The sequence below is a fragment of the Mesoplodon densirostris genome, chromosome 4, assembly GCF_025265405.1.
Source record: "Mesoplodon densirostris isolate mMesDen1 chromosome 4, mMesDen1 primary haplotype, whole genome shotgun sequence".
Lineage (NCBI taxonomy): Eukaryota > Metazoa > Chordata > Mammalia > Artiodactyla > Ziphiidae > Mesoplodon > Mesoplodon densirostris.
The window spans coordinates 178,358,550-178,382,251 of NC_082664.1; the positions used below are offsets into that span (position 1 = coordinate 178,358,550).

Genomic DNA, 23,702 nt, shown 5'->3' on the forward strand with positions numbered 1-23,702 from the left:
GCTGACAACTGTCACTATCTATAATAGATACCATTAAAATAGAATGCCTACGTAGTAGGGACCTCTTCATCTCTTAGGTGAACTGTCTGGCAATAACAACTTCTTCAATGATCATACAGTTATTTAAGGAATGAGGTGGCCCTCTTCTAGGATATGGTTAAGAACAAAGAAAACTTGACTTTTTAAAGCCTGAAAATTATTTAACAAATACCTGAACACCAAAGATAAGGTGTACATTTGTGGCTTCTTTTAACATAATGTTATATTTCAAATCAAATGCCACCCGTAATTCTATCAACATAGCTATCCTTACCTTTTATTTTATAACAAAAAATTTAAATACTCTGATGAAAATATGGCACTTTTAGTGAAAATTATAGAAAGCATATTTTGGCAAACAATAAATAATAATGCAAATATTTATCACACTAGAAATCTTTATATTCACTCAGACAGAAGCTAAAATGATTTTTTCATTATAATGATGAAAAAGCTTTTAATGTTATGAAAGGGTATATTTCCATAGTTAATTTGGGAATCAGAATATTTTAAGTACACATTTACAAATTAGTTTTTTTTTTGAAATCTGAAAACAAATTAATCCTCAAGCATACAAATCTAACTACCTTTCCACAGTATGAACAGACTTAAAATGGCAACGTGTCCACAAGGTAAGTATTTTAAATGTTCCAACGTTACTTACTGAATTAATGCATGAAATCGCTCAAAGCCAAGCTCTTCGACAGCCAAGGCAGCTATACATAAAAGACACTTTTCAGCACTACACATGGCAAATAAATGACACAAGATACACACAGCAGGCTGTAAATACTTTCAAGCAATTAAAAGTTTCCCTCTTTCCTTACTCCCTTAAAATTCTCAGCTTATTTTCAAGTTTACTGTAACATAAATTTGTATTTCAACATCTTAGTTACCATGATTATTAACTAAAATGGATTTAATCCTGAGAATGGAGAAGGGTGATTAAATAATAAACATTTCTTTTTTAATTCAGTTGTGCTGAAATCGTTAAAATATGAGAAATTATTGACAATCATAGTGCTTCACACATAGTTGTAATGTGTCCTGCACTTTAAATAATCTTTCAGTTCATAGCGCCAAGTAAAATCCTCATAGCTAACCTTCCTCCTACATAATATAAAATCTTTAGGCTTGATGCTTAATTATTAAACAGATATATATACAAAGGCAGAGCGCTTTGAAAGTACACAGGTTCAACGACAACTTTAAGTTTGTTTCCGCGTTTATTGGTATAACTGTTGGGAAGTTTTCAGTAACTTATTTAGATTACGTTTATTAATACAGGACAATTATAAATTTTTAAGAAATCAAAGGTAAAGCTTACTTAACACTTTTCTAAGGGCCAGGCCCCTTTCTAAATGCTCTACGGGCCTCAACCTCATTTAATCCTCAAACAACCCTATTACCCCATTTTACAGAGGAGGAACCTGAAGCCCAGAGAAGAATCCTCCCAAGAGCACAAAGCAATAAACAGCTGAGCTGAGATCCGAACCCAGATAGTCTCGGCTGCCCAAAGATGAAGTCTTTAAAGATATCCTACATGGATCAAAATACCTACTCTCATTTATCACAGTGGACAATTTCATACATATTTTATACAGTAAATCTTAGTACTTTCAAATATTAATTCTCACTAGAGAACTGAATTGATTTCTTATGAAATCAAAATTAAAATTTTGATTTACAAAGTAAAATGTCACATTATTCTAGCCTTCCAAAATCCAGTTTTAATTTTCAAATGTTTCAAATTACTTTTTTAAATCTTTAGAAGGCCAAAAGGATTAATTTAAATAATCATTTGATTTGTGTGTGGGAAACAAACTGAAATTGAACCTGAATATTCACTACTGCAAACAAGTGTGCATTACCAAAAGCCAAAACTACACACCACACAAGCCAATGAAATTAATGTTTGTACAGAATGTAATACTGACAAGGAGGAAAACAGTTCATTTTTAAAATTTCAGGATAAAATAAAAATTCTACCTAATCTTTTCCAAACCGTAATTGTTCTGCAGTGCCTGATTATCTAAATCATTTTACTGGGTATATACTATGAAAGCTGACATCAAGATAGTAATTTAGAGAAAAGAGGCAAGCAAAATAAAAAGCTTAGCAGGCAGGATGGTGGAAAAATATAACACAAGAAAAAGAACATAGCTGGGAATAAAGGAAGGAACAGGTAAAACAGATTGTTATATGGAATAAAAATTTTAATATAAGTTCATTTCATTGTCAACATCTAAGGTGAATTTTCAAATTTTCAGTTACCAAAACTTTTCAAATTTATACCACATTAAAAACAAATATATAGTTTCATTTCATGTCCATTTTTAAAATGAGACAAAGTAAATTGGAAAATTACTAAACTATGTCTTTTGGAGGGGAATTCAATATAATATGCCCACCTAAATTAATTACTGAAGTGCCAAAGTTAATGAATCATGAGGTCATTTAACCTAAAGCGATTTAGCCTATCAACACAGAAATGTACAGCACATCCCAGGGAGCACACAGTATACTAAGATACTAATGAAAAATGTTACAAGAAAAGATCTCACTATTTTCTTATATATTAATACGTAGACCAGTTTTAAGCGCATATTCTTTAAAACCACTTCTAACTAGTTCAATTATTCCTATTAAAATTTTAGTATCTTAAACAACACTTTTAACCATGCTTACATGCAAGCCAGTAAAACGTGGAAAGTGTTTTAAAACCAGTATCGATGACACATTTTTTGACTATCAACCTTGTGAATACTTTCCACTTGTTTTCTTCAACTGTCATTATCAACTCTAAAAATATATTAAATTCTCTTTGAAAGGCTATGTTTGAAAGGCCTGAAAAGGAAATGCCATTCAACTGTTTAAATTTTAAAAATTATTCCTTGCAAATGCACTATTAGTAGAATCTGCCACTGTAACTGCAAAGGTGAGAGAGAGAAGGCGCTGACATCACAGAGATAGTTCAGCTCAAGGAGGCAATGTGCCTCACAGACAATCCCACCAGGAAAGCCAGGTGTGCATCTCAAGCAACTGAAATCTACTTTCTAGAAACTGGGTGTCTAGTTTCTCTAAAAACAAGTTCCACAGAGATGATAGTTAATGGATTGCATCACAGGTAGATTAAGTCACTTATTCAATATAAGCACCTGGAACTACCAATTATCAAAAGCAACCTACTGGCAAGTTAATTCCTGCAAAGAAAACCAGAAAAGCAACTGTTTTTATCTAGTTTCTGTACCATCAGAAGTCTCCATTTTACTAGCTCATTTTGGCAGTTTTTAGGTCAACTATGTAAGAATTTTCAAATACTAAAGACCATAGAATTCTTGTGAATGAGAACAGCTGTTATTTAATTTATCTTAAAGAGAAATCTTCAAAGTATGAAAAACTTAAATGAATGCAAAATTAAAACTATCTTTTAAAATAATTCATCCATAGTAACCATGTCCAAAAAGTTCAGGAGGAAAAGAAACAACACGTAGTGAAGAAAAACGTCCCCTTCTTCACTTTAGGAAACAACTAAAGATATTTAAGACATTTTCTAATGTTAAAAAAAAAAATCTCCTTTTTCCCCAATACCAGAGAAAACATTAAGGTATTTGAAATGAAAGAATATGGAAACATGTTATTTAAGCTTTCTAAATGAGAGTTCCAAAGCTCAAAAGAGATTGTCATCAAGCAGAAGTTAACTAGAACTTTTACGTAAGTTTATTTTTAGATGCATTTCCTGTTTTTTCAAAAATGAAAGAAAAAATAAACAATGTAACATCCTCTAGTTAATTAAAATAATCAAAAGGGAAATGAAAAATACTAACAAAGCTCATGAAATAAGCTTAGGCTAAAAAAGAGACCTTATAAAATGTTTAAAGCTTTTTTCCTTTAAAATTTTCAATAGTTTTATTTAAACAAACATACAAGAAATTACTTCAGGAAATCAAAGTGTATCTTACAAGAGTGGTCCACTTGGCAGCTAGACTGTGCAGGACTCCCAGGAAGACCAGCAGTCTCTTCAGCCGTCTTTCCTCTTAACCATGAAGCCAAGCAGTATGGTCCAGAGTCGCTACAACAAGCACTTTCTAAAATAGCACATAAGGTGTGACAAAGGAGTTCCTTCTGCTCTCCCTCTAAAAATAACCAAAGGGTAAGTTATAACGGTTGTCTGTAGGGAAAAAAATCCTGTCATAAATAACAATATTAAGAATGCATTAATTTAATGATGAAAATCAAGCATTTTTAGTGGGGGAAAAATCCGTAAACCACTGATCTTAAACTACAGTTCAGAAAAACAATGTGCTTGAGGGTTAAAATGTCACCTCTGTTAAATATTTCCATTAATGAAAAAAAAGAATCCTGGAAAATGCAGAATTAAACATCAGAAGAAAGAATAGGCTACGTGGAATAACCTGATACTGATCGCCCCTTTCTTAGGCTGCAAACGGAGCCTTTCAGCCATGAGGATTCCTTTATTGTAGAACCAGGCCAGCATATGGGCCTGCTGAGACCTCTGTTTTTCCCCATTTCTGAATTAGTCTAATGTCTTTAATCTCCCAGTCCCACAGGGGTAAAAGGATAATAAGATAACACACCGTCAGCACATACAATACCACCATCCATTACATTAGCAGAGGCCACAGCGGTTATGCTGCATAATACAGAAACCACCAATACTGTATTGCAGTGATTTGAGCATTAGACATTTACAGAAAATAGCACAAATGCGCAATTTCTTCCTGAACCTTAGCCACCCTCCCCCTTTCAAGCAGTATTAATCTCCAGAAGTAGTACCATTTTCTGAAACTTTCAAACAAAGGGGATAAGATGTATACACATCCTATGTAAAATTTTATGCTGGAACAAGCTTTCTCTTTCTCCTAATTAAGAGTTCTTTAAAGACAGGAACTGTGCCATTCACCCTCTAGCCACCACAGCGTTAACGACATTTATGACAATGCTACATTCATTTTTCTATCCATATGAATATATTTCTGTGCAAGGAATATTATAAATTTTATTAATAAAATGTTCATGTTAATAATAGTATTTTTTGAATAGTTTCTTCTCTCCTCAAATTTATTTTGCATTTCGGCTATTAATTAATTAAAAATACATGACAGTGACACTTTTAACTCAAGCTCACAACCACTAGTAGAGTCTACATGCATGGTTTGGAATGGAAGCTGTTTTGCCCGCAATTATAATATATCCTACCTTCTTTCAGCAGTTACTATGAGTTCACATAAAACTGTGCAAGTGAAGGAAATATCTTTGTAAACTGTCAAGCAGGATGCAAATGTCTGTTATTATCAGGTAGCACATACAGTTCTCTGACTTAATCATATTGCAGAAGCCATGAAAGCTTCATTTGTGATTTAATTCAGAATTACTTGAGGTATTATCTGAATTGTGTAAGGCGTTATACTAAAAGATGCAGGAATACAAAGATAATTCTGACTTTTTGCTTAAAGCTAAATAAGACAAAACAAACATATGACTATCCTTATAGTATGCTATCATTTAACAGTTCAGGGAAATGCCCCAAAGGATTTTTCCCTTAGTGTAATATCCTGTTTTTATACCTCTTAGGAAAGACAAATTTGGAAATATACATTTTAAAATTTGGAGTCATCCATGAAACTTTCTGAAACATTTAAAAAGTAAATCTCAGGAAAAAGTAACCCATTGATAATTTACTTTTTAAGACAGATAATTGCAACTAAATTACTGCCAATGAATACTGCATGGATCATCTATAAAATAGAAGATGGAGTAAAAGTTGATAAAAGACAGGTATCATACCTTGGCAATCCCTCCAAGAAGACTTCTCAGAAGAAAACAGGAGCTTCTTCAAAAGAAATGCCTTTATACAATTAAAGCAATAATTACTAGAATGCATTATAAACATATCTTATATCATTCTTTTATTTTAAAATGGAAAAAATAACTAATTTGCGCCTCCTTTCTGATCTTTTGAATAGTGCTATAAAAATTTCAAATGGCTTCCCTTCACGTTCAACAGTAACTGAGCATAATTACTTACTCAGAATATACTACAAGCTTGATTCTAGATCCATACAATTCTTCCTCCTCTATAATACATATTTTCTGTCAAAGAGAAAAATTGACTCAAAATAATAACCACATAACTGGAAAATTAAAGAAATTTACTGCTCCATTCACAGAGTGAAGTCCCTTTAGACCAGGAAAAATCTATATTTCTCCTTGATTCCTTGGGGGAAAAGAAATCTAAATACAAAAGTGGTTCTGCTCTACTAGCTCTGATTTATGACACAAGATGACCAAGGTGTAGGTCATCACTTTATTATAAGGAGCTCCTAACTTCCTGGTTTAACTCATAAAGCTTTAAGATTCCAAAGAAAAAGCAAACTCATTTCTAACCTTTCCTTAAGTGAGCCAACTATGTTACATTGGTGATTTGATAGATAACAGTTCAGTCTATAACAGTGTTTCCTTCTCAAAGTGTAGCTCAAGGGCTATTTGCATCCTAGTCACCTGACTTGTTTATTTAAAAGGCAGATTCTGACACTCCACCTATTTTATCTCTAGGGGGCAGATTCAAGAAAAAAGAGGTCACTATGGTGATTCTTACTCACAGGTGTTTGAAAACAGTAGTATTCAGATAAGAGGACTGCTTATAGTCAGAGAGACCTAGATTTGAATCCTGGTTTCATTACTTTACTAATTAAAAATAATAATAGCACAAACTTTAAAAGGTTGTAGTGAGGATTATATGAGATAAACTATTAATACACTTAGCACAGTACCTGGTACCTAATAAGCAATCAATTCAAAGTATTTTAACAAAAAAATAAGTAACGTTCTGTATATTCACGTTGAAATAAAATCTACAAATACTACAACCAAGTGCTTCTGATCCCCCTCCCAATAACAAAAACCATAAAATATAACTACACCTCAAAACTCTGGAATGGTGAAGTGGGACAACCATTATTTCAACACTAACAGAACCACCATTAGCATTTTGATATACTTCCTTCCAGTCTTCCTTTCATACCTGTTTTAAATTTTATTTTAAGTGAGAAGCATAATGGGTATGTGATTGTTTTCCACTTTTCTGTTTTCCCACACAATTCATAACTTTAACTCTTAATCTCTAAATGGCTATTCAAGCTATTAAAATTTATTTAAACATTAGTCCATGTTTAAACTACATTACTGTGCATTACATTGTTTGCAATTTTTTTATACTATAAAATATATAATATATATATAAATATATGTTTTATATATATATAAATATATATAAAATATATCTGGACTTGCTCTAAAAACAGCTTCTTCTTGAATACAACCTTTTCCGTATTTAGGATTATTTCTTTAGGAAAGATCCACAGAAGTACAATTATTCTCATCTAAGAATCTGCATTATCATGGTTCCAATTATAACGTAAAATTCCTTCCCTAGGTCAAAGTACCAATTTGTACTACATAGAGATATCTGAGTATGCCAGCATCACCCTACCCTTATATGCACTGGCAGTTATTTTATATCTAAAGACTAGAAAGAGTATGCAATAGAATCTAGTTAAAGTTTTATTTGTACTTTCTTGGATTCCTAGCGAAGTTGGACACCTCGATTCTTTGGTTGTCCAGAATCACACCACCTGTCATGATTGCATACACTTGCCCGTTTCACCTCTGAGGTTTTAGTGTTTTTCTAACCAATTTGTAGGAGTTCTCTGTATAAGAAAGACACTGATTTATTGCTAATATTACCTCACATTTTTTTCTGAGCCTGGAACTCATCTTTCATCTTAGTTGGTAATGCATTATTTTCAGCTTTCTGTGCTTAAGTATTATATCAAGAATAAACTTGGTATATGCTATGAGGTGACCTAAATTCAGTTTTTCCCCTCAAATTATCAAATAGGCCTATCAGTGACACTTAGTAAACATTTTATTTCACCACTGATTTATATTCCTTCTTATCATGGTATGTGATTAATTCTTGGTAAATTATTATATGTCATGTGGTCTACTACTGTATTATCTATCAGGTTCCATAATATGCCTATTCTTCTATTAAGTGTCATGCTCTAGTTTATATAGTTTAAAAAAGTTTTAATATCTGGACTCGCACATTTCCCTTCATTACTCTTAGTAATTTAGTTTTGACTTTTACATTGAAATATTAATATAAACAAAATTCTTCTATGATTGAGAACATTCATATGACTATGAAGCTAAATTACTACCTCAAAGATACATCACAGTTTTGAACATTACAATTAACCCTGGTTACATAGCAACCCCACTTGTAAAAATAACTACCATTTTTGAAATATACTAAATTTTATAAACATGAAACTGCTGTGGTTTACTTTAACTATATTCAAAGACTTGCAATAAAGACCCTAAGGGTATTATTATTATGGTCCAAGAGGGTCTATGTTAATATAATCTAACATGCATATGAACAGGACAAGTCATCTTCAAATTCAGGTAAAACTCCTACTAGCAACCAAAATCTGTCTCAATTACTCAACATAACAGTCTCATAACTAATTTATAGTTAAATTTTATTCTTTATACTCTGTAATCCCCAGGCAAAGCTCAAACATTCAAGTTTTTCTTAAATTTTTTTGGTAAATCTACTAATGAAAAAAAAATGTATCAACTTTACTCTTCAAAAAAATAAAAAATAATGACCTACAAAGGATGTTTTAGAATGAACCATAAAGGAAAAATTTTTTTCTCCTTCAGAAAATACATTTTCAATTTCATACTGTAAGTGTATGGAGTATAAGGTTTGAGACACAAATTTACTTTGCAGCTAACAGTTCAGGAATGCATTCTTTATGCCCAATGAATAATAAATACCACATTAAATATGTATTTTCAAAATGTGCTGATTAAAACAATAAATTCAAGCTTCTTTTATAACGGTTCTGAAGTTATACTTCTGTTTAGACATTGTAAATATTATAGCAAACTGAAAATTCAATTCTCCGTTTTAATAATGTAATGGTTTATACCAAATCAGCCTCTGAATTTCACACAATGCAACACATAAAGATTCAAAATCAAATACATACATTGAGATTCACTCTATCTTTTGCCCAAAGAAAAAATCTTTTATTTTGGGGATTCGGTTTGAAATTGGTTGCTACTAATTTTATTTTAAAGACCAAAGCTAGAGCCTAAAACAGTATATACTGTCAACTTATTTTAAAATTTGATAAAGTTTTAGGCCATGAAAATATTAATGCATCTTCAACTTTTTAGAAAAAACGTTTTTAAAGATAGAACAAATGTAAATAGTACCACTGCTACGGTGTCACTATCTTTGGCATAAAATGTTATTACTCAACAGATCACTGTATAAGAAAGATGTCATGATCATTAACTCCAAATTTTCTGAAAGTCAGAGAACACCTACTATGTTTTCTTGAAAATAAAGACAGCCAAATGGCTACTGCTGTGTAACCTACTCATGTTCTGAAATCATTTTTATTTTGGATATTTAAAGCAATTTACAAGAACAAAAGTTAAGAGGTAATTGATCATGCCTCATGATTACAGAGTACAGGTATTAGAAAACAGAAAGTAAAGCATGAAACGTTTGAACACGTCCCTCTAAGGAGTTGGTAAAGTAGCAGTCTATGTTACCTGAACAGGTGCAATAACAGCACAGGGGCCACCTTCAAACTGTTCTAATGCAGATCCCTCTGATTCACTAAACACAAACCCTAAAAATGAAAGCAAGTAGCAAAGATTAAAAATGTAATTCAAGTAGTAGCTAAAAGAATTTTTAATGTACTTTGCTTTGAGAAAGATCACTTATCACAACAGCAAAATATCCTCAAGTCTGTCAAGTGCAGTGGTTCTTAACTTTTTGGAGGATAAAGGAGCTCTTTGAAAAAAGATATGGAACCTAGGCTCCCTGCCAAATGCACATAAACACACACACACACACACACACACAATTTTGCGTCCAGGGACCCCACTAAGTGGACCAGAGAGATAAAGTGTGGCCTTCAGTAAAAGGACACTAAATCTGATTTTTAAATAATTTACTGAAAGGAAGACTAGACAGTCTACGTACTGAATTTAAACAGATATTTTAGGACCGTTTTCAGAGAGTATCTTTTTTAGTTTCAATCTTTGAGTCACATTCGCTAAGCTAAAAATTAAAGAACATCATACACAGTGAATGTGGCCATATTGGTTCTATCTTAATTTAAATACTACCTAACTAGCACTGACTGAGAGTCCCTAGTACAAGTTCTCTCAGAGAGCACTGGCACACTGCACAGAGCTTGGGGCCGGAAGTCAGGAGAAGTGTGTTACCATCTGTATAAGCTTCAGGAAATCATTTCACCTCCCTGGGCCTCAGTGTACTTAGCTTTAAAATGATTACTTCCAATTCCAACATGCTAGGAATGTGTGAAATTTCACTAATGGTCATAATTCTGTCATTTATTTAACAAACATTTAATGACCCTGAGATACTATACCAAGCATCTACGATATATAAATGACGTGAATGACAAAGTCCCTAGTCTGGAGAAGCCAACAGTCCAGGTGAAGACAGATATATGAACAAATAATTACTAAGATGAAGGGATAAACGAATGTTATAACAGAAGTATGAAGTGTTGAGGATACAGAAAGTAGTGACTTGGTCTGAGTCAAGTCATACCAGCTAACTTTAAGGCTGACCTTGATCAGAAATTTATCAGAGAGGCAAGGGTGGCAGAATGACTTTCAGGTAAAGAAAATACCTTTATTAAAGGAAAGAGGTTTCATAAGAGCAGGACAAGTTTATGGATCAGAGGGAACATTAATGCAGCCAAAGGGCAGTATGGAGGCAGACGGGAGAGATGGGAAAGGGGAGGAGGGAGAGCTGATAGCATGTTAATACTGGGAAGGGCCGCACCATGACAAGTGCTAATTAAAGCAGTAATACAATCATACTGGCATTTTTTTCTTTTTTAAAGGACCAGAATGGGGAAGAGGCCGTTTCGACAGACCTATACAGTGCCAAACTAATAAAAGAAACTTAAGTGTGGAGGGAAGACACTATATCCAAACAGTATTTCTAAGGTAAAAATTAATATTTGATGAATATGTGCAAGTGGGGAAAGGCTTGGGACATAAGAAGTTAGAACTGACTGAAGTTTCTAGCTTGAGACACTAGATAGCAGGACAGATAAACAGTATGGAGCTTCCCATTCCATCCCACCTCCTCTCTCTTTACCCTTCAACCTCTCTTTCAAACAGTATTTAAATGTATCTCACATATTTAAAAACAAACAAAAATTCTCTTCAAGATTCTACCAAAAGGTCCTTGGTATTTACCCAAAGGAGTTGAAAACTTATGTCCACACACAAAAACCTGCACACACTGTTTACTGTACCTTTATTCCTAATTGCCAAAACTTGCAAGCAGCCAAGATGTCCTTCAGTAGGTGAATGGATAAATAGTACATATTATTCAGCATTTAAAAAATATTAGCTTGAAAGTTGTGAAAAGACATGGAGGAACCTTAATTACATATTACTAAGTGAAAGAAACCAATCTGAAAAGGCTACATACCATATGATTCCAACCATATGACAGTCTGAAAAAGGCAAAACTATGCAGACAGTGAAAAGATCGGTGGCTGCCAAGAGGAGGGCAGTGGGTGAAGGGTTGGACAGACAAGGCACAGAGGATATTTAGGGCAGTGAAAATACTCTATGATCTTGTAATGATGGATACATTCCATTACACATTTGTCTCGACCCATAGGATGTGCCACACCAAGAATGAAAACTGTGGACTTTGGGTGATAATGATGAGTCCACGCAGGTTCAAAACTGTAACCAACGTACTACTCTGGTGGGGGACACTGACAGTGGGGTGGGAGGCTGTGCATGTTGAGGGAGCAGGAGGTATGTGGGAAATCTCTGTATCTTGCCCACAGTTTTGCTGTGAACCTAAGATGGTTCTAAAAAGTAAAGTCTTAATTTAAAAAATCATTTGACCATAAAAACAACAACAACCACCTTCCACCCAAAACTCCAAACACCACTCTCTCAAAGCCCACCTAATTGTCTACATGCACTGTCTTAAGTTACCCAACCCACAATAATTTGGTTTTCAACCTGTGACTGCCCCAAACTCATTCTCACCAAATTCATCAATGACCAGACAGGCTATCTCTCAAGTCTTTCTTATTTCAGATGAATCTCCCAGAGAACCATCTGAAACGCTGACCACTGACTTCTGAAAATCTTTTGGCCCTCGGCTCTAGTGGTACATCTTGTTCCAAATTTTCCTTTTCTGTTTCTTCTCAGTATGAGCGGTGACCGACTCCTTCTAAATGCTAATGTTCCTCAGGTCTTGGCTTTAGAATCTTTTTTCTTTGCATTCTCCACGTTCTCCCTGTGTAACTCACCTACACCCAAGGTTTCCATTATGGGTGATCATCAGGTAAATCCCAAATAGAGCTCAGATGAGAACTCCAGACACAGACAGAATCCAAATTCCTCCACATGGTCTTGCATGGTCTGGCTTCTGCCTGTATCTCCTCCCTCGCTCTTCGCCACTCTCCTCCTTTAGGCTCTAGGCAGGCTGAACTCCTTTCAGGCCCCCAAACATGCATTTTCTCTCTGGTTTCTTAAACTTTGAACACGTTGTTCCCTCCGCATGAAACACCTGCTAACACTTTCTCTGAAAAAATCGGACTTATCTTTAAGGCTTCACCTTAAGGTAAGGTCCTCTTGGTTCAAGGACCCAAAACATATCTCTACCCCATTTCTAGTCCACCTTCAGGTTCAAACCACCATCACCTTTCACTTAGAACACTGTTAAGAGTTTCCAACCAGGTCCCCCGATTCTGCCCACATTCCCACTCCCACCCCACCCCTTATCTATTCACCATAGTTACCAGAGAAATATTTTAGAAATGGACGTCAGGTTTTGTCAGAGCCTGCAATGGCTTCTCATTGCAATTACAAGAAAACTCCTTTTCATGGCCTAAGAGACACTGTAGGATCTATCAACCCCACCTTCCCTCAGTTCACTCTTACCTTCATCATCTACAGTGATCTCAGGCCCTCAGAACATCCCAAGGTCTTTACCTGGGGCCCTGATGCTTGCTGTTCCCTCTGCATGAAAAGCCCTTTTTCCTTCTCTTGTCATATAGCTGAATCCTTCTCATCCTTAAAGACCCAGTTTAGGTATTAACTCCTCCTGAGAGATATTCCCTGATAGGCCTATCTAAGTAGATCTTTCCTACCATCCCTCAGCACAACCAGTGCTTATCATCATCTGTATTTATATGATTGTTCACTTGTTTATTGTTTGTCTTGCCTTACAGGTATCTTGCCTGCTCTATTAACTACTGTTTTCCTAGTATGTTATATAGTTAATACTCAATAAATGCTTGCTGAAGTTTTGGGAGTGAAGATAATGGGGATGTTTGTTTCTAAATTCAGTCTCTAAAATGTGAAACAACAATTTGGTTGGGGAAACATGGGTCTGGAGCCCAGGGCAGGGTTTAGGATTAGAGATATCAAGCTGAATCACCCTAAACATGGCAGTTAAAGTGAATGAGAACGTGTAGAACAAAGATAATGAAGCCGGTTAACATTAAAAAAAAACAAAAAACAAAAGTGAGCAGACGCTGAGTCAGCAAAGGAGATTGACAAAGACTTGAAAGGTAAGAGAAGAAACACACTGAGGTCCTAGAAAGGAAAAAGCAGCAGTCACCTGTTACAAATGCTGAGTAGACTAAAAACATAAATGAAAATACTGGATTAAGCATGTCACTGGGAATACTAAAAAAAGAAATGTAGAATGCTGGGAAGAGCAGCCAAATTTTAAAGGGTTGAGGTGTGATTCAGAATACAAGGAGAAGGAGAAAATGCAAACTATTTGTTAAACAAGTGAAGGGGAAAAGGATAATGGCTTGAAGGGTAGTTGGATAAAGAATTATTATTTTACAGAGGGAAGGGCATGAGTTTAAAAGAAGGAAAAGAGTGATTAAATGGGAAAGAGAGAGCTTAAGGACTCCAAGTCCTGAAAGAACTGAGACAGTGTAGTGTGGTGGTGGTGGTGGACTGAATACAGATAGGTTCTCAAGGTGTGGCCTACAGACCCCGGGAAGTTCCAGAGACCCTTTAGGGGACCTGCTAGAGGTGAAAATCATTTTTATCATAATACTAACATATTTTCCCTTTTCACTGTGTTGATATTCACAGCGATGGTACAAAATGAATAGCAGGTTACGTTACTGGTGCCTTAGCACACATTAAGTGACATTAAGCTGTACCAGCAGTCACTGTACTAGGAAACACCACAATATGCTCTCAAACACACAAAAAAGCCAATTTAACCTTAAAAAGCCCTTACTAATGCTAATCTTATTAAATCTTGACTTTGAATACAATGTACTTTAAAAAAAATAGTCTGTGTGACAAAATGGGAACTACCCATAAAGCACCTCTGCTACATACCTTGAGCGATGATTGACAGATTCTCAAAGCACATGTGTAATTTTCTGAACTGTGAGCTGAACTAACAGCTTTTCTGTGGAATGCTGTTTTTACTTTGAAGAGCTACTAACAAATTATGATTATTTAGACTTTTTCTCAGAAGTGAATGAAGTGAGCCTGATACTTCAAGGAAAATAACTCGACAGTATTTCTGCCAGTGATAAAATCTCAAGCTTTCAAGTAACAACTAAACTTCTGGAAAACTCAAGTCCAGCACTGTAGCTTGACAGCTTCTCAATACTCAGAGATTTTTCTGACAAGATCAGAAATAATTAATGTGACTTTTGATACTGTATAACAATATGTAGTTAACATTTAGAAGATCTGCATAAACCACCAGACCGATAACTTCCAATGACCAATGCACGCTGTTACAAATTAATGCATGGGTAAAAGATCCAGTCAAAGTACAAGATAAACCAATGGATTTCAATTTAACAGAGGACGAAAAGTTCCCTGATGTGGCTTCAGATTCTGTATTTCAAGTAACCGCTAAGAAACTACCACTTGTTGAGTTTTGGTGTAGTATTAAAGAAGAATATCCACAATTATCTGAAAAGGCTATTACAAGACTCCTATATTACCAACTGCATATCTGTGTGATGCTGGATTTTCCGCAGATACTTCAACAGAAACATATTGTAACATATTGAAACAACATATTGTAACATATTGTAAGACAGAACGGAGAAGCAAGTGGGAGAATCCACCTGTCTTCCTATGAGCTAGACACTGAAGAGATTTTTTTTAATGTAAAATAGTGCCACAGGCCTCATTAATTTTTTTTTATTTTTCATATTGAAGCCTGTAATAGTTTTTAAGAGCATAACAGGGCCCTGAGTTTAACAAACTTGAGAAAAAGGAAATCTTAGCAGGCTTCCAAGTTAGACATGCAGGCAAAGAGGAAGGGAAGAGATGCTGTTGATTGCGAGTGGGGGGCATAAGTTGCATTTCTAAGTTGCATAGAAAATTGAGGAGAATGTTAATTCCAAAACACATAAGAAAAGCAGACAGGATAAAGAACTAAGAGAAATACTGAGGGCTCAGCTAAGGTTTAATTCCTACATGTGTACTGATGCTGACCACAATTTTCCCCAGCAACACACACCACCACCTTGGGAGAAACAGAATAGAGGATAAGAAAAATGCAGGATAAGAAATAGGTATGGTGGATGGGGCAAATTTAATAGGGACAAATGAGAACTGAGGGTGCTGGTTATCACATCAGGACCACCAAAGCTGAGAGCCAGTCTGGAAACAGGAGGTGAAGCCAAGGGGCCTCTGCTCTTCGTCTACCACTTCTCCTACTGGGAAGGGAGGGTCATTGGTGTTGGGCCTAAGTGCAGCGGTGAACTAGGCTCTGTCAAACTTCCAGCGTATGTGATAAACAGGTCTCAGTAATGGATTCTTGCCTTCCTTAAAATGACTAATAACGTAACTCAATTTTCAAGATCCATGGGTGGGGCTTTTAGATGGAAATGCATTCTGATAAGTTGCTTTTGTACTTCAGAGATAAAAACCCCAGGGAGAGAGTTCTAGGCAGATCTGCTTTATGCCAAATTCTGTTAATTACAGTATATATGCGTGAGTGTGTTATTTGATAATGAAGAAAGCCTCTTAGAGCTTAAAAGTGAAATAAAGTTAGACAAATGTAAATTACTCTATCCTAAAACAGGATTATGCTAAGTAGGCACCCCCTTTTATAATAAGGTTTCACTTGAGTTTGAATTTTTTAGGATATAGTTATTTTTCTTGTCAAGTGTTCTCATATTCATCTTATTTCCTAGTTTTAAGAGGAAGTAACTTATCACAAAATGGCTGTTTTCCTAATTAGATCTGAAATAGGCCATCTAAAGCATCTGATCCTAAATATACGATTTTGTATCACATTCCACAGCACTACAGACATAGAAGTCTTTCTCAGTTCTACAGCTCATAACTAATTTAAACCTGAGCCATGAACCTCTCTGCAATTTCCCAGTCTTTTGTTTTCATACGACTGACTTACGTTATTCAAACCAGTTTGACATCTAGTGCCTCTGTAGTTCTAGCCTTCCATGTGAACAAAAGGCCACAGAAAGACTTCATTTGTCATTATAAGTCAGATAATACGGGTTGAGTGGAACCTGAACTGAGCCTTAGTTTCCTCATCTACAAAAAGGAGGATAACTATTGATACATTTATCCTTTGCTATCTCTTGGGGTTGCTGTAAGGATTAAGTAAGATTTTCAAAACCTGTAAAGCCTAATACAGACATAAGGTATTATGATAGATGTGTTGAGCTGAAAAACACATTATGTACCCAAAAGTACCAAGAAATTAACTTTGTCACATAAGCTTCCAAATTGTGAGTTTAAAAAAATTGGTTTTTAGGTGACGTATGATGTAGGTAGGTGGGAGAAGTAAAACCTATATTTGAAATAAAAGGCTTCCATCAACAACAAAAACCTGTGAAATGATATGGTCCACAACACCAATTTACCTTCACTTTGGAAGACAAACTAACGATACTGGTGTATCATTTTAGTACTTTGGTAAAATGTCAAATTACATTATAATAGACATCATACTTCTGGACTTTAATCCAAACGCTTTAACTCCTGCATACAATTTATGCTTACATTTTAACTGATCCCTCAGTTTTCCAAAGTTATCTTTTTATTTATAAAAAGTTATCTTTTTATTTCATATTACATAACAAAAATTGTCCTATACCGGAAAGTCCAAAACTCTAATTTCAATCCACTACAGCTCCCTCCCCATCTCCACCCCAAAACACCACTAAACTGCTATAAACTGACAAATTGGGTTTCTCTTCTAGCTAATCTTTAGGTGAAACAACGAAGTAACTTAAAACTTGAAGCAAGGGGGGCCAAGAAAAGGAAAAAATGGGTTCTCAGAGTTTATAATTTAGACCAGGGTTGGCCTGTTTTTTAAATGCAGTTTTGGAACACAGCCATGCCCTTATTATCCAGGGCTGCTTTTGCTGCAATGGCAGAGATGAGACAGAGACAATAGAGGTACTGGCCCTTTAAAGAAAACATTTGCCAAACACTGGCTAGACAATCAGTACTGAAAAGAAAACAAATTCTCAGTAAGTCAAAATGTTTGCCTTTATAATAAGACTAACACTTACTTTTGTTAGATCTAGATGACTCTTATTTTGCTTCTGCTGGGATGAGGTCAATGTGACCACGTCCCACTATCCTGGTCTAAGCCATGGTCTTCTACCCTCTCTCGTTTGGTCTTGCTGTCGCACTCAATACACTACTGTCTATCCTCAAACTTAGCAGTCAGGCCAGCCCTTTAAAAACCTGTCCTCTCCTGTCTCTCCGCTGCTCCAAACCTTCCAATGACCTCTCATCTCATTTAGAATAAAAACCAAAGTCCCTACAATGGCCTATAAAATCTTAATGATTCGGGCCATATTATTTCTTACACCATCTCTCTCACTGTCCCGTTCCCTCATTCCCTCTCCAGCCAACCTAACCTGCTTCCTGTTCCTTGAACAAAAAAACAGACGTATTCTGCATACGTCATTAAGTCTTTTACGAGGGCCATCCTCACTGCCTGCAACACTCTTCAGATACCTGCATGACTAACTCAGTTACTTCAATAGTCTGCTCAAATCTCACCTTAAAAGGAGGCCTGTCCAGGCTACTTCACCCTGTAATTCCTTATTTCTCTACCTTCTTGTATATATGCTTAACTTATGCTATATTATGTTTATCATTTGTCTTCCCTCCCACCCTATCAAGTCTAGGTCTGGAACACTGGTCAGTTTGAGGGAGAAGGCCAAGAAGGATAAATGTGCTTACCAATAAGGAGGTAGAAAATATATGCTTTTCTTTAAAAAGTATTATAGGCAATTGAGCAGGAGGGAAGCAGGCAGGAGTAGGGAGTAAATTCCCAAGTTAAAAAACAAAACAACTTCAAAGCTTTAAATAATGTGACTTACTGCCTTTAAAATAAAAACTGTTAAAAAAAAAAAAAAACCCTATTTTTTTCTTCTCTTAAGAAAAAGTCTTTGCAGAAGAGAATTATCTAAAACTGCCAAATGAATTTTAAACAAAAAAATATTATGTGCCACTCCTGCACTTACTGCTTTAACATATTATCTAAAACTGCCATATCAATTGAGAGAAAAACAAACAAACAAAAAACCCCAACTGCTGCAGCTGTTTAACATATCAAAGGAATTTAACATGACCAATCAATACAGTTTCATAAACGGAACATCCCTGGACATAGTTCTGTTTCTTTACCCCAAACACCTCACACCTGTAACGTGTTTCCAAAAGACTAATGAGATTACAGCTGCCAATTCAAAGCACAGATGTAGATGATGAAATAAAGCCAAAGCTGATGTCACAGTATGAATGCAGTAAGGCAAGCGCAGCAGTGTCCTGTGCCCGTTCCCACAATCCCAAGTCACTGCCACAGCAATCGTCAGCAATGGTCTCTGCCTCCTCTAAGAATGGATAAATGAATACAAAGTTAACACAGCAAGACCGATGACAACATCCCTCTGAGTCAGAGGTGACAAGTTAAAAGTACATATTTGGTTGCCTTAAAAAATCATGATCAGTTTAAGACTCTGAAGAATTACATAGCCACAATATAACTGCACTCCCTGTAGAGCAATAAACAAATAATCCTTTATTTTGAAATGGTACTGACTGAACCAATCTTGTAAAGGAACTTCTGTATGACTACAAGGTGGCAAGGCATTCTCATATGTCATTACGAAGTTCTCTTTTAGTGATTATCCATCAAATTAACAATAACTTCTTGCAACTGTCAGGGCATGGCCAGAGAGCGATCTTCGGCTTGGTTTACAATTAAACACGTTTTAAATCAAGCTACCCTTTTCTGAGCGTTTACTCCATGTCAGATATTGTGCTAAGTGCCTAAACGAATTCACCTGCCTTTAATCCTCACAACAACCCTGTAAGATTGGCACTACTATTATCTGCACTCTACAGAGAAGGAAACTGAGGCTTAAATAAGCTAAAAACCTTGAACCTAGAACCCAAGTATGCCTGTTCCAAAGCCTGTTCTTAACCATTATTAGAACTGCCTCTGAAATCTCCTTGCCTCTGCATCACAGTACTACAATAAATGAGGCTGAATATCACCTTATTCTGTGTTGTATGACTAATTAATGAACAGGAAGGAAAACTTTTCTCAGTCCTTCACAGTCTTGCATACTTTAGGGCTGTTCACTAATAGGATAAATAAGACAAACTGGAAAATAAATTTTAAAATCTGCAAATGTGGATGTCCAACATTTCAGAAAATATTCGTTAAGCGACATAATTAAATCTGTAAAGAAAAAAAAAAGCCAAACTAATTACATGCCTGGTTGAGCCACACAAAGGAAAACAACAAAGACACAGCTGAATTAGGAGATGGGAGAGGTGGAATTCGTTCCCAGTTCTATCAATTTGTGCAACTTTGGCCTGGTCATTTAACCCTTCACAACTCATTTTTCTCATCTTCAGAACAAGAGTAAAGGACTAAATAACCTACCTGGCTGTAATATATTACGATTCTAATTTTACCAGCTCTTTACCAGTATCTGGGAGGAAGGAAGGGATTACTTAAACCCTGAATTTTTGTTACTAAATACACATTACGAAGTAAGGACTTAGATTTACTATGCTAAACTTCCCCCAAACCCGCTGAGAATCGGTATTTTCTAAATAAATATTTTAATAAAATGTTTTAGTAATAGTACTAACTAGCTATTATTTGCGTGCTTGGGATGTTTTACATACGTCCATTACTCATTCTCCTGACTCCAAACGCTATGCTCTTAACCTCAACCTCACCACTGTCCCTTTTAAGTCACCTGAAGTAATGTGCCCGTTGTATTTTAATAATGAAACTTACGAGTTAGGGATGATGACTAATAAATACAAACAGATGGTGTTTTTTCATTTCACAATTACTCGTAGTATTAACAAAACTTCTTATATAACTCAAAAGCCTGTCTGCGTAATTAGATCGGCCCAGGAAGTCCTATGGGCCATATTCCTTTGAACTGGAACAGATCCCACACCACCTCAAAACCGGGGACGCTTCGGGTCAAGGGAACAAACACTCTGCAGCCGCAACATTACATTTCTGCACCGAGTACCACGCCTAACCCCGCCTAACTGAAATACGAGCAACACAGTCGCTTCCTGGAATTAACCACTGCGACTTTCACGTGGACTTCCCTCTCTCCAAAATGAGACCAAACGACCAGACTGGTTAGGGGGTAAAGATCCAGGCGGCCGGAGCCCTGCTGGAGGAACAGACGCCGGGGCACAGGGCACACCTTCAGTGTCACCCGCTGCAGCCCGGCAGCCCCCCCCCCTCCTCTCCAACCCAAAGGCAGCCCAGGGAGTGGCAGGGGCGCCTCGGGTCTTTGGCGGCCCACTGGCACCGTTCCCCTACTCAGCCTCTAACCCTCAAGGCAGGGAGGGCTTTTCTAGAAAGTCCCGTTTCTGAGCTGAGCAGGGGAACCGGGACGGAGTGCGGGGCACGCGAGCGGGGTGGCGCGAGAGGCGTCACGGCTCGACTCTCGCGGGGCTAAAGGGAGCGGCGGCCGGAAGCCAGAGTCCAGCCAGGGTACCTTGCGTCCAGCGGCAGAAGATGGTGTCAGAGAGACCGGGGCTGCTATTGGCGCCCCACACCAGCTCCATCAGCTCTTTAGTCAGTTCGGACATGATGGGGTACCGGCGAGCGGGTCTTGGCTTTCCGGACTCCTGCCCCGGCACATGGGGAAGGGGCGGCTTCGGAGACCGGCGTGGCGGGACGGCAGCGGCAAACGAGCTGGAAGGTTAGACGGGAGGAAGGCAACTGGAGAGAGACCTACTTGCAGGGACCGCGCCTGTCAAGCCCGCTCGGAGCCGCAGCGAGGAGTTTCCCGCACCGGAAGTACTGCGGCCACTTCCGGCTTCTCTTTCACTACCGCCCCCAAGGCCGGAGGGCCAGGCGGCGCCTCCCCGGAAGCGGAAGTGGGGGGGTTGGGAAGAGCCGAGGGCGGTTTGGCGAGCACCTGGCGGTTTCGGAGCTCAGTCCCAGGGCCCGGTGGTGCGGTGGCGTCTTTTGTGCTGGGAGGAGCATCGCGTCCCGTGGGCGTTGGCACATTTCTACCCCTGGAATACCCCCTTCCTGTCCGCACTGCTTTGGCCTTAGCTGGGGTGTCTGAGGCCCAAGCCCCAGGGCCCAGAAACATGGCCTATACCTTAAAATGTGTAATATTAATTCTGCCAAACCAGAGCTTTGAGACGATGGTTGAATCTCCATGAGGAAACATCCGTGTCTGTGTCGAGGGGCCGCCGATAAATTGAAGGCTGTCAGCCTCTTGATCAGTCATATAAAGTCAAACCAACTATTAACAGGACCGAAAAATGTCGCGTAATGGGCACTGGAAATGTCTCTCCCAGGTGTCTAACGCAGAATTACAAAGCTACTTAGAGGAAAACAGATTCAAAGCGGCCTGTTTGTAAATGGTAGAGCAATTTCATCTACAGTTTTCTAGACTGTAGGGTGTGTGGGCTAAAGACCAGGTTATAAATCATTGACAAGCATTCAGTTAAATTTAGTTTGGGTGAAAACTTCTATCTGTGCTGCTTCAAAAGAAGGAAATTTATTCTGGTTGAGCTTTGAATTTACAACGAAAAGGCAAACTCTGATGGGTTTCTTTCAGGTAGCAAGTAAGAGGGTTTGCTAACTTACACTTTATTTCCGACTTAGGCAACCTTTGCTGTAGTTAAAAGGAACTATTCAAAGTGCCTGAACCATATCCATAGCCTTCCTCCTAATTGTTATTCCCTTCGGAATATTCTTTATCTTACTATTTTTTCAAACCAAATCTTACCCATTCTTCAGGACGTAATGTAAGTGGCACTTTGTAGTAAAGCTTTCTCCAGTTATTACAACGTAAAGGAAAAATTGCAGCTTCTGAAATTTCATACTACCTTATCTATAACTTGCTTATATTTGCAAAGAATTATTTACTCTTCTCATGCGGTATATGTTTATGGAAGCCAAGGACCTGTCTTATTCATAGTACCTAATACACAGCCTTGAATATACCTGGGTCTCAGTACCTGTTAGATGACAGAATGAAACTTGTCTTTATTGGAACTTAAGAATTCACTATCTTTCAGTAAGTGAGGGAACCAGGGGAAGTACCATTGACTGGTCCAATTAAATATCTAATATTTGCATGGGTGATTTACAATTTGCATAATTATTTCACTTCCTGAAAGACAGAGAAGGGTCAATGTTCATAGATCCTGTAAGTGGCAGAACTCTTAAGTTCAGAGGTGTTTGCCACATTTGGTTTCCTTCCATTAGTATACATATAGTAGTTATAGATTTGATTAACTGTCCACAGATAGATAGAAAGAAAAAGCTATACTTTCAAAAATGTATTCTTGAAAATGAATTATTTCTTGATCTGTGATTTTTCTTAGTTTCGGGCTATGGGGAAGCTGGCAAAATCTTGGGTAGACGTTGATATGTATGTTCTTTCCACCTTTAGATTATAGTCTTTATTTGCAGTGTTCTACATTTTTTAATTAGCAGGACATATTTTTAAGTAGGAATCTTTGATTAATGTTAAATTATTTATGTTCCTTAATTATTCATTACTTACTGCATTTAAATCGTGAACTTGCTTAAATTAGAGTAAAAATGCAAATTAATCGTCATTTAAAATGTTCTTATTCAGTAATTACCTAGAAAAATAAAAATTGCAAACAGTCAAGTTTGTTGCATATATTTCTGATACAGGACAATAAAGCCTTTTTCTTTTTTATAATGACTTGAAAATTATGTAAATTTCCTTCGGAGTATTTATCTTACTCCATATTTTAGCATACTATTATTTTTTTTCCTTAGGACCATATATGGTTTTGATTAAATTGATGTGTCTCATTAAGATGCACATAGGTTGCATAAAAGATCTTTAATCCTAAAAGAGAGTTTAAAAATATCAGAAGCTTCCTGCTCACACATTAAGTTTTATTTGTGGTATTTCTCTTTCTTTCAAATTCAAGTCAGGGCACTTCCATAAAACTGGGCTTAGATTTCCATAATAATTAATTCTCTTTAGCCATCTTCACTA

The 23,702-nt window shown here is 36.7% G+C and overlaps 1 protein-coding gene across 1 annotated transcript in view; it reads right to left on the reverse strand.

Moving 5' to 3' along the window:
- The window catches only part of MINDY3 (MINDY lysine 48 deubiquitinase 3), a 103,235-nt gene extending 81,711 nt beyond the window's left edge, over positions 1-21,524 (reverse strand). The window contains exons 1-5 of the mRNA XM_060097786.1: positions 21,198-21,524; positions 9,700-9,779; positions 5,848-5,908; positions 4,002-4,175; positions 704-755 (exon numbers count right to left, since the gene is read on the reverse strand). Coding sequence (XP_059953769.1) covers positions 704-755; positions 4,002-4,175; positions 5,848-5,908; positions 9,700-9,779; positions 21,198-21,291 — 461 coding nt within the window. The 5' untranslated portion in view covers positions 21,292-21,524. The remainder of the gene's footprint in view (positions 1-703; positions 756-4,001; positions 4,176-5,847; positions 5,909-9,699; positions 9,780-21,197) is intronic.
- Positions 21,525-23,702: the final 2,178 nt, after the last annotated feature.